We start from the raw sequence: 13066 nt of genomic DNA, 5'->3' as shown, positions 1-13066 counted from the left end.
AAACAATAGAACATCAGAAATTGTAGTTCTTTGATCATTTCGTTAAAAATTAAGAAATAACTATATATCTGCTGAATTCATATTTACAGATCAAGAAGAGCATAAATACATTGTTTGAAATTGATGTGTGCAAATACAATGGTGTGCCTCTAAAAATTATTACTAGAAAAATTTGAAATTTTTATTTCAGCTCCAAACTGTTGTGCCTCTTTGGTCATTTGGCAAATCTGCCTTTCTCTTTCTTATTCAGAAGGTAAAGTAACTGATTGATCCAATTACCCTACTGTTAACCATTCTACAGAGATCTTCTCATTTAAAACTTTGGTACATGAATACTATCCTGAAGAAAATTAAATGATTGCAGTGTAGTGAAATCTAACAGTAGAGACAAGAGGAATGAATACGTGTTATTCCTATTTAATATGACTATTTTCTCTAATATTTTACTTAACTGAATCGATCAAAACCTGTACTAAGTTAGCTTATACATAACAATACTGATGATTATATTTTCTAACTTTCAGTATAAAGAACGTAACTCCAAAAGTAGGAGACCCTGAGACTCGTAAAGCTATTCGCCGTGCCTTTGATGTGTGGCAGAATGTAACTCCTCTGACATTTGAAGAAGTTCCCTACAGTGAATTAGAAAATGGCAAACGTGATGTGGATATAACCATTATTTTTGCATCTGGTTTCCATGGGGACAGTTCTCCCTTTGATGGAGAGGGAGGATTTTTGGCACATGCCTACTTCCCTGGACCAGGAATTGGAGGAGATACCCATTTTGACTCAGATGAGCCATGGACACTAGGAAATCCTAATCATGATGGTAAGTACATGTTTGTTTTGCAGTGTAAATATTTCTAATATTATTTCAGAATACCCAAGAGATTCAACAATTTACAAACTTAAGGTATAGATCCTAAATGTACTTTTAAAATTACAAAGCAATATGTAAGCATATTTTATAGCATTTTAGGATAAGAATTTGTGTGGGTCATTAGATAATATAGTTATATATGTGTTCTTTTGATTAAAGATTAGAACCTTATACTGTATCTATAAATACTCTAAGTTTTGTCTTCTTCACAATGTGATTCCTTAAAAGATTTTATAATCAGTATTTAAGTCATGAAATACATATTAAGAAAATTCTGCTGTTTTTTTTTGCATCTTATCCCAATGTTTCTACTTGTAATTTAATCCGGATTAGCATCTGCAGTCTGGCTTCTACTATATCTTTTCTACATTATTTTCTATTCTTTGTTGTTTGTTTGTTTTGAGATGAAGTTTTGCTCTTGTCGCCCAGGCTGGAGTGCAATGGCGCAATTTCAGCTCACTGCAACCTCCACTTCCTCGGTTCAAGTGATTCTCCTACCTCAGCCTCCTGAGTAGCTGGGATTACAAGTGCCTGCCACCACGCCCAGCTAATTTTTGTATTTTTAGTAGAGATGGGGTTTCACCATGTTGGTCAGGCTGGTCTCTAACTCTCAGGAGGTGATCCACTCTCACGAGGTGATCCACCCACCTTGGAGTCACAAAGTGCTGGGGTTACAGGCATGAGCCACCACATTCAGCCTAGTTTCTATTCTATTATTAACTTTCCAGTCTATAATTTTTGCAGGCCGGGCGCAGTGGCTCACACCTGTAATCCCAGCACTGTGAGAGGCCAAGACGGGATCCCTTGAGCTCAGGAGTTCGATACCAGCCTGGGTCTGTTTTTTAAACAAACTGCCTCTGTTTAAAAAAAAAATTAAAATTAAGAATATATATATATATATGTAATTTTTTGCTCCTTCTCTTTTGTCTCTCATCCATTTCATTGGTCTCCCAATCTGATGGGACTATATAATTTATTATATTTTCATTACATCTTAATTTTTACCAAAGATCATTTTTTGCAACTCTATCCTAACTATCCATCAGTTTTCTAATCCTTACAATTATTCTGATATGCAAAAATTATGTAAAAATCAAAAATCTCAATAACTTTTAGTTACTTAATATGAGAGTAGTTACTTAATATAAGAGGCATGTGTTTCTTCCTAGTCAACAATGCATACTTCAATTCTGTGTTTTAAAAAATTTGCAGTTATAGGATCATAGAATTATAAGATTTCTATATAGCCATATCCCGAGTTTTTATTGTGAAGACTTATTTTTCTTCTGATTGTAGAATGTTATTCAACTAGAAATGTACATTTCTTTAATGACAACTAATCATGTAATAAAACTCTTAATTTCACCTTGATAAGTTAACCCTAGTCATGACATTAAGCTTTGTTTGTTCATAAGAGGGTTCAGTTAGCTGGATTAGTGTAATTAATAGCCTTGCAGTTTTAGGATACCCAGGGTTCTCTCGTGTTTTGGATAGGATAAATTAGGTTGAGTTAAATTTAAAATAACATCAATTTCAAAGAAAAAATATAATAAATAACTGTTCATGTTTTCCAAAATAAAATCAAGTATATAGCAGTAAGATGATTTTTTCAAATGGTTATTAATAGTTGCATGTGCTGTATTATTAAATTATTATTACATTTTTAAGAACAGGTTTGAAGACTAGTGGAAGATTTTAGTATAATAGAATGAAAAGCCAAAAACTTTGGAGACAAACAGACTTATGTTTACATGCTGGCTAATTATTAGTTCAAAAATGTGTAGACTTGTTTTTACCATATAGTTTATATTGCAGGTCTGTAAGCATTGTAAGTAGAAGTGCTTTTTATGCATGCATGTTTAACCTACTCTATACCTGAGCATCTAATAATAAAACATCTGGAACATGGTAGTTGGGGCATACCAGTTTGACCCATAAATCATTTAAAATAAAATATGTTTGTTTTGTTTTTTCAAAATCACACAGGGATTCTAGTGAAATAATTCAGACTTCTTCAAGTCAATTTTAAAATTATTTTAAATAATATAAGAAATGCTTGATTAAGAATAGCACTTATAATGGTAGAATTTTACTGATACAGGCTGCATTTACTTCTAGGGGAAAGATTTTCTTTTGATATTCTGAAAAGATAAAAATTTATTTTATTGCAATAATGGATCTAATCATTAAAACAATTGTAAATCTTTGTTTTGAAGATGTGTTAATTTGGCTTTGTGACCTCTTAAATTTAAAATTATTAAAATCCTATATGAAAGAAATGTCTATCAAATTCCCTATATTTTGTCTTAAAATATTGAAGTCCTCCATGAAGAAGGTTGCACGGATTCTATAGCTATACACTTTATTAGCTGGGTTTTTTCTTTCTTTCTTTCTTTTTTTTTTTAGAGATGGGGTTCTCGCTATTTTGCCCAGGCTGGACTTGAACTCTTGGGCTGAAGCAATCCTCCTACCTTAACTTCCTGAGTTGCTGGAATTACAGTATTACCTGGCTTTTAGGCATCAACCAACACTCTGAAAATAAAGAAAATGTTTTGGGGAAAAAATCTACAGGGAGATTTTATGACAAGAGATGATAATGTTTACACTGATTTGAGTGTGATCAGTGCTTAGAATGCTTATGTGTTTTGTATGATTTAAGAATTTTTCCAAGGAATGTATATGTGGGAAGAAATTCTGAAATATAACGTGGCCTAAGGGGGACAATCACATCAATGCCCTTTTGGCTGAGAGTATTCATCAGTCTACTTCCGGATTATGTTAAATATGTGTCCTAACAACTCTGGAAGTGTAACATTCTTTACGCATAGACGAATGACCAAAAAATCTAAACAAAACAATTGTTTAATATTTGAGTTTTTATTTGGAGGAAACTATGTCTTTACCTGTCTAACAAGAACACTTTGCTGGTGAATGAGCCTGAGGGAAAGGACCCTGCAAAATAATAGTGTTTCAGAATTTCAAGAGATTAGGGAGACATTAATTGACTGTTAGAGATGTAATGACAAAAAGATTTACTGCTTAATTGAAATTCAAACTTTTAACCAGCAACAGCAGGGCAGCTAGAGTAGTGTCAGGCTGAAGTATTGATCATTTATCAAAAGAACAGCCTCTATCTTTGCTTGTGGTACTGGTGGCTATGGGGAGAATTAATTCATTTGTACATCCTCGATTCTAACTATGTGTGAAACTATTTTTGTATCACAAATATGCATGGCACAAATCTGACATCTTCATGGATAAACTTTTTTTTTTCTTTAATCTAGTCCTGGAATGCCCCCTGGCTTACTTACCTGAATTACTTTCTTTCTCTTCTATTCAGAGCTCTTGAGAGCTGGGAAACAGAACAGCTTGTTTATTTAGCAAAAATGCAAATGAAAGAGCCTCTTGATAAGTACCCAGCACATTTTCCACAGCACATTGCTCAGCTAATGAAGGCAATTTGCATTCTATCTACCTTAAAAGAGATAAACAGTGTCTTAGGCTGCCAGTAACCCTTACATCATTGTTATCTACTTTCCTATCAATTTGCTAATAGTCATACCTTTTGAAAATTCTAGCTAAAGGCCATTAAGTGAATTACAAAATAGTTTTATTAAAATAAACATATTCACACACACCTATATACACAACCCTAATACAAATAATGCCTTTTTTAAGAGTTTTTATTTTTGTGGAATGAATCAGCAAAACAGTTAACATCATTAACTGTTTTAAAACATGCAAATTAATTCAAAATAGAAAATATTTATCATGATAGTGGTTTTGAAAGATATACATTGCCTGAATGAGACTTAGAAAATTTAAGTCCAGCAAAATCTTAAGATTTATTTTGAGCAACAATAGGACATTATTTCCTTGTCTATGGTTAAAGTTAAAATGGTGCTATCAATGTAAACACAAACATATCACAAAGATTCTTCCTAATTAGACAAGCATCTACAGAAGTAATATAATTTTAAACGGATACTCCAAGCAAAGCAGGTTATCTATTAAAATAATATATAAAACTTATGACAGAATAATATCTAGAGGTATATCCTATTTTACCACGTAGTTGCAATTCTTTAAAAAGAATACATTGCAGTGACGCTGCTTACTGTCAGGAAGTTCACTGCCTAACATAAGGAGATAACCAGGAAGGTTATCAACGCTGTGGTAGCAGGCTGTCAAAAAAACAAAAAGAGAAAAATTATGATAAAGATGTCATCTGAGACATCAAAACTGTTAAATTAAATTCATCATTCACTGTGAAGTGATTGACATCTGCATCCAAACCCACTCATTCCTGAATACACCTAATTTAAGTTAAATGTGTTAATGGTGTGATACTTGAGTCAACGGACAGGACTTAAGCTGACCTTGCAGAGTTAGCTTTCTGTAACTGAGGTGTCCATTTGGTGCCATACTACAGAAAACACCTGTGAAGAAGTAAACCTAAGCCTTCAGCAGGTTTACGTCTGCACAGGTGTGCCTAAGGTTTGCCTTCCCAACCTTTCCTGCTCATTTTACAGCTGCACTGCTATATAATGTTTCTTAGAGGCTTACAAAATTTGAACTTTGATATTTGAGGAAAGAAAGAGGTAATACTGCATTAGTCTGTTCTCACACTGATATAAAGAACTACCTGAGACAAGAGAATGTATAAACAAAAGATATTTAATTGACTCACAGTTCTACATGCTGTATGGGAGACATGGCTGGGGAGGCCTCAGTGAACTTAAAATCATGGTGGAAGGGCTAAGGGAAAGCAAGCACATCTACACATGGTGGGAGGACAGAGAGACAGAGAGTGAGGGGAAAGTGCTACACACTTTTCAACAACCAGATCTTGTTAGAACTCAACTCACTATCACAAGAACAGCAAAGTGCAAATCTGCCCCAGTGATCCAGTCACCTTCCACCAGGCCCCTCGTACAGTACTGAAGATCAGATACCAACTGGATATTTACGAAGATGCCTATCAGTCAGTACCACCAACTGTGGGAATACTGTCTAAATTCATCTATCCTCGAGTTTTTGAAAAGGGAAGGACTTGATATGGACAGTCAAGGACTTTAACTCATCCTTAAAGTAAGATAACTTATTAAGATTTTAAATTCTAAAAATATTAACTCTACTACATTTTTCTTATCAGGTTTTAAAACTGGAGAACGAATTCTCTCAATAATTCGGCTTTCACACCCATTACAGAGGATTTATATATGTTTGTTCTTAAAAACATGACTTTTTTCCTTTTTTCCTGGAATGAGCTTTATTTTACTGAGTCTATTTCATTTTACAAGACTGGCAATCAAAAGTTTGATAGTACTGACTTTTAAAAAACCTTTCAGTTACATAGCCTTACATGATTACTGCGCAGTCTCTACTTGGTTATTAATTTTTAGATCCTTGTGTGCAGTTGGAAAGTAGCAGAAAATTTGGTATAGTCACATTCACAAAAATATGTCACTATGTTAGTATTACAAAAACATATAAATGGATCATGAACATTAAAATGCATATAATATAGAGTTGTTAATAAAGGAAGCAGATGTATATTCATTCTTCTCAGCACCACATCACACTTATTCCAAAATTGACTATATAGTTGGAAGTAAAGCACTCATCAGCAAATGTAAAAGAACAGAAATTATATAAACTGCCTCTCAGACCACAGCGCAATCAAACTAGAACTCAGGATTAAGAAACTCACTCAGAACCACTCAACTGCCTGGAAACTGAACAACCTGCTCCTGAATAGTGACTATTGGGTGCATAACGAAATGAAGGCAGAAATAAAGATGTTCTTTGAAACCAACGAGAACAAAGACACAACATACCAGAATCTCTGGGACACGTTTAAAGCAGTGTGTAGACGGAAATTTATAGCACTACATGCCCACGAGAGAAAGCAGGAAAGATCTAAAATTGACACCCTAACATCACAATTATAAGAACTAGAGAAGCAAGAGCAAACACATTCAAAAGCTATCAGAAGGCAAGAAATAACTAAGATCAGAGAAGAACTGAAGGAAATAGAGACACAAAAAAACCCCTCAAAAAATTAATGAATCCAGGAGCTGGTTTTTTGAAAAGATCAACAAAATTGATAGACTGCTAGCAAGAGACTAATAAAGAAGAAAAGAGAGAAGAATCAAATAGATGCAATAAAAAAATGATAAAGGGGATGTCACCACCGATCCCACAGAAATACAAACTACCATCAGAGAATACTATAAACACCTCTATGCAAATAAACCAGAAAATCTAGAAGAAATAGATAAATTCCTGGACACATACACCGTCCCAAGACTAAACCAGGAAGAAGTTGAATCTCTGAATAGACCAGTAACAGGCTCTGAAATTCAGTCAATAATTAATAGCCTACCAACCAAAAAAACTCCAGGACCAGACGGATTCACAGCCGAATTCTACCAGAGGTACAAGGAGGAGCTGGTACCATTCCTTCTGAAACTATTCCAATCAATAGAAAAAGAGGGAATCCTCCCTAACTCATTTTATGAGGCCAGCATCATCCTGATACCAAAGCCTGGCAGAGACACAACAAAAAAAGAGAATTTTAGACCAATATCCCTGATGAACATCGATGCAAAAATCCTCAATAAAATACTGGCAAACCTAATCCAGCAGCACATCAAAAAGCTTATCCACCATGATCAAGTGGGCTTCATCCAAGGGATGCAAGGCTGGTTCAACATACACAAATCAATAAACGTAATAAACATACGTGTGCATGTGTCTTTATAGCAGCATGATTTATAGTCCTTTGGGTATATACCCAGTAATGGGATGGCTGGGTCAAATGGTATTTCTAGTTCTAGATCCCTGAGGAATCACCACACTGACTTCCACAATGGTAGAACTAGTTTATAGTCCCACCAACAGTGTAAAAGTGTTCCTATTTCTCCACATCCTCTCCAGAACCTGTTGTTTCCTGACTTTTTAATGATCGCCATTTTAAGTGGTGTGAGATGGTATCTCATCGTGGTTTTGATTTGCATTTCTCTGATGGCCAGTGATGGTGAGCATTTTTTCATGTGTTTTTTGGCTACATAAATGTCTTCTTTTGAGAGGTGTCTGTTCATGTCCTTCGCCCACTTTTTGATGGGGTTGTTTGTTTTTTTCTTGTAAATTTATTGCGTCACTATTCACAATAGCAAAGACTTGGAACCAACCCAAATGTCCAACAATGATAGACTGGATTAAGAAAATGGGGCACATATACACCATGGAATACTATGCAGCCATAAAAAATGATGAGTTCATGTCCTTTGTAGGGACATGGATGAAATTGGAAATCATCATTCTCAGTAAACTATCGCAAGGACAAAAAACCAAACACTGCATGTTCTCACTCACAGGTGGGAATTGAGCAATGAGAACACATGTACACAGGAAGGGGAACATGACACTCTGGGAACTGTTGTGGGATTGGGGGAGGGGGGAGGGATAGCATTAGGATATATTCCTAATGCTAAATGACGAGTTAATGGGTGCAGCACACCAGCATGGCACATGTATACATATGTAACTAACCTGCACATTGTGCACATGTACCCTAAAACTTAAAGTGTAATAATGATACAATAAAATTTAAAAATTTGAAAAAAAAACAAATCAATAAACGTAATCCAGCATATAAACAGAACCAACGACAAAAAACGCATGATTATCTCAATAGATGCAGAAAAGGCCTTTGACAAAATTCAACAGCCCTTCATGCTAAAAACTCTCAAAAAATTAGGTATTGATGGGACGTATCTCAAAATAATAAGAGCTTTTTATGACAAACCCACAGCCAACCTCATACTGAATGGGCAAAAACTCGAAGAATTCCCTTTGAAAACTGGCACAAGACAGGGATGCCCTCTCTCACCACTCCTATTCAACATAGTGTTGGAAGTTCTGGCCAGGGCAATCAGGCAGGAGAAAGAAATAAAGGGTATTCAATTAGGAAAAGAGGAAGTCAAATTGTCCCTGTTTGCAAATGACATGATTGTATATTTAGAAACCCCATAAGCAACTTCAGCAAAGCCTCAGGATACAAAATCAATGTGAAAAATCACAAGCATTCTTATATACCAATAACAGACAAACAGAGAGACAAATCATGAGTGAACTCCCATTCACAATTGCTTCAAAGAGAATAAAATACCTAGGAATTCAACTTACAAGGGATGTGAAGGACCTCTTCAAGAACTACAAACCACTGCTCAAGGAAATAGAAGAGGACACAAACAAATGGAAGAACATTCCATGCCCATGGATAGGAAGAATCAATATTGTGAAAATGGCCATACTGCCCAAGGTAATTTATAGATTCAATGCCATCCCCCTCAAGCTACCAATGACTTTCTTCACAGAATTGGAAAAAACTAGTTTAAAGTTCATATGGACCCAAAAGAGAGCCCACATTGCCAAGACAATCCTAAGCCAAAAGAACAAAGCTGGAGGCATCATGCTGCCTGACTTCAAACTATTCTACAAGGCTACAGTAACCAAAACAGCATGTTACTGGTACCAAAACAGAGATATAGACAAATGGAACAGAACAGAGCCCTCAGAAATAACACCACACATCTACAACCATCTAATCTTTGACAAACCTGACAAAAACAAGAAATGGGGAAAGGATTCCCTATTTAATAAATGGTGCTGGGAAAACTGGCTAGCCGTATGTAGAAAGCTGAAACTGGATCCCTTCCTTACACCTTATACAAAAATTAAGTGAAGATGGATTAAAGACTTAAATGTTAGACCTAAAACCATACAAACCCTAGAAGAAAACCTAGGCAATACCATTCAGGACATAGGCATGGGCAAGGACTTCATGACTAAAACACCAAAAGCAATGGCAACAAAAGCCAAAATTGACAAATGGAATCTAATTAAACTAAAGAGCTTCTGCACAGCAAAAGAAACTACCATCAGAGTGAACAGGCAACCTACAGAATGGGAGAAAATTTTTGCAATCTACCCATCTGACAAAGGGCTAATATGCAGAATCTATAATGAACTCAAACAAATTTACAAGAAAAAAACAACCCCATCAAAAAGTGGGCAAAGGATATGAATAGACACTTCTCAAAAGAAGACATTTATGCAGCCAACAGACACATGAAAAAGTGCCCATCATCACTGGTCATCAGAGAAATGCAAATCAAAACCACAACGAGATACCATCTCACACCACTTAAAATGGCGATCATTAGAAAGTCAGGAAACAACAGGTGCTGGAGAGGATGTGGAGAAATAGGAACCCTTTTACACTGTTGGTGGGAGTGTAAACTAGTTCAACCATTGTGGAAGACAGTGTGGCGATTCCTCAAGGATCTAGAACTAGAAATACCATTTGACCCAGCCATCCCATTACTGGGTATATACCCAAAGGACTATAAATCATGCTGCTATAAAGACACATGCACACGTATGTTTATTGTGGCACTATTCACAATAGCAAAGACTTGGAACCAACCCAAATGTCCAACAATGATAGACTGGATTAAGAAAATGGGGCACCTATACACCATGGAATACTATGCAGCCATAAAAAATGATGAGTTCATGTCCTTTGTAGGGACATGGATGAAGCAGGAAACCATCCTTCTCAGCAAACTATTGCAAGGACAGAAAGCCAAACACTGCATGTTCTCACTTATAGGTGGGAATTGAACAATGAGAACACTTGGACCCAGGAAGGGGAAAAATACACATCGGGGCCTGTCATGGGGTGGGGGGATGGGGGAGGCATAGCACTACGAGATATGCCTAATGTAAATGACGAGTTAATGGGTGCAGCACACCAACATGGCACACGTATACCTATGTAACAAACCTGCACATTGTGCACATGTACCCTAGAACTTAAAGTATAATAAAAAGATAAAATGAAGCAGATGAAACCAGAAATTCCTATGGCTTAACACAACTGATTTTATTTTTTGCCGCTGTGGTGGGATAGAGGAGCTCTGTCTAAACACTCTATCAGAGACACCAAGAATAATGAAGGCTTAGCATCAACACATGACTTCGGAAGTTGCCTCAGGTGTCAACATCCAGGCAGCAGTTGATAAATTTGCTCATGTAAGGGATTTATATGCCATCCCCTGGTATCTTTGGGGAACGGGAGGACTCCCTGCAGACACCGAGATGCACAGATGCTCAAGTCCCTTATATAAGATGGTTTAATATTTGCATATAACCTGTGCACATTCTCCTTTATGTTTTAAGTCATCTTTAGCCTACTTATACTACCTGTAACAAGGTAAATGTTATGTAAATAGTGGTTATACTGTAATTTTTTAGAGAATAAGGACAAGAGTTAAAGAGTCTGTACATATCTGGTACAGATGCAACCATATATTTTTTTTGTTCAAATATTTCAATCCATGGTTGATTGACTGCATAGATGCAAAAGCCATGGATATGGAGGGCCAACTATTCTACTAAACTGTTCCATTTCTGCCCTGTTTGCACTAGAGTGCAATACTATGATCACATCTAATCACAAGGAAGGCAGGAGAAAGGTGACAGGTTTAATGAACAGCTAGTCCATGTCTGCTGCAACAATATGTTGAGAAGTAAATCAATACTACTTGGATTTTATATATACATTGAATCTCTTGGTAAGTTGCTTAATCATAATTCATACATATTTTGCCCTATTATCCATTATTTAGCTACTGTTATTTCTCTTCTCTTACATAGTCTCTGTAGAAATTTTCCTTCTAATTCATCTTTAAATTGTTTTTGTCTTTAAATCTAGACATCAACAAGACAAAATGAAATCAAAGTTTCAAATTTCATCCCTTTATTTCAATATAGACAATGTCTTTAAGTTTCTGGAAAAAAAAATCCAATTGGTCTGAATTAATGATTTAATAGCCTTATTGCTTAAATTATCTAAGATTAATAACAGCTTTTTACTTTAGTTTTGTACCTTTTTTTGCAGAAGTACAACCATACCACTATCAAACCTAACATACTACAATTTTAGTAAATTTCTTACAATGTAGACAACACTAGCTATTAACAACAACATTTAATTTATAACTCTCTTCTTTAGTTGAAATCAAGAGTTGCCAGAACCCCTGCCCTCCTCCCTAAGTCTGTTGACTGCATATCATGGAAGCAGCAGAAATAGACCTTATTATAATCCACAGTGGAGATTGTAGCTTTGCCATTGATTTAATGCATCAGAAAAGAAGACTGTGGGCCTAAGGAAGATTCCACCTCTGTTCAGTAAAGCTGTACGTACCAGATGCATGTGTCCTGAGCAATGGGAATTGACCTAAGACCATGGAATATCAGCCTGCTTTCCAGATTTTAATTGAAAAGATTGTTTGACCAGCAAGTTAAAAAAAAGTAGAGAAAGTAGGAGATATTATAAAAAGCCTCTCTATGGGTTATCATCAGCCTTAATCAAAGATGCATAAAGAAGAAAACAATTAATAAAATCAAGTGCTAATTTAAGTGCACATTTAATATGTTCCAAACACAATTCTAAATTAATTTTGTGTATTTAACTCATTTATTCCTCATAACAAATTTGTAAAATAGTGTAATTACTTCCATTTTGCAAGGGAATTGAGGCAGAAAATTTGTTGACTTGCCTAAGGCTAGGTAGTCGTAATAACAGAATGATACCATTAAAAGGATACTGAAGAATCAAGGAAAAGGAACATCTACTTGAAGACTCAGGAATAAAAGGCTGTCACTGAAAGTATTTTATCAAGAAAACCAGAAAAACAATATTGGAAACAACTCAGAACATCCATTAAAAGCTTGCTATGGAACAGGAAACAAAAGCCTGTTATTACTGTACAAACTGAATCTGTCATGTGGAAGAAAATCTTGGTAAGCCATTTCTAGGAAAGTATGAAGAGTTAAAATGATATGAAAGCCAAGGATAAAGAATAGATATTGAAGATCTGGTAAATAAATCCAGCTTAAGAATGCAAGATTCTCTCAAAGGATGGTGGAAGAGTAGGAAAATTCAAGCAAAATACATAAGCAAACAGATAATAGCAAAAATGTCCAATTCTAAAATGAGACAGTAGTGTGCAATTCAGAACTCATTTTATTCACTGCAAAATTAATAAAATCAGATCCATAAATACATATATCCTGTAAGTAAAGAAAAAGATTCTTTATATCACTATGCAG

At 35.4% G+C, this 13066-nt stretch overlaps 1 protein-coding gene across 1 annotated transcript in view; it reads left to right on the top strand.

The window, feature by feature from the left end:
* The window catches only part of MMP16 (matrix metallopeptidase 16), a 290162-nt gene that overhangs the window by 159892 nt on the left and 117204 nt on the right, over positions 1-13066 (top strand). Inside the window, exon 4 of the mRNA XM_003821149.7 lies at positions 525-829. Coding sequence (XP_003821197.3) covers positions 525-829 — 305 coding nt within the window. The remainder of the gene's footprint in view (positions 1-524; positions 830-13066) is intronic.

This window comes from Pan paniscus, chromosome 7 (assembly GCF_029289425.2).
Source record: "Pan paniscus chromosome 7, NHGRI_mPanPan1-v2.0_pri, whole genome shotgun sequence".
Taxonomy (NCBI): Eukaryota; Metazoa; Chordata; class Mammalia; order Primates; family Hominidae; genus Pan; species Pan paniscus.
This window is presented reverse-complemented; position numbering and strand designations above follow the sequence as displayed.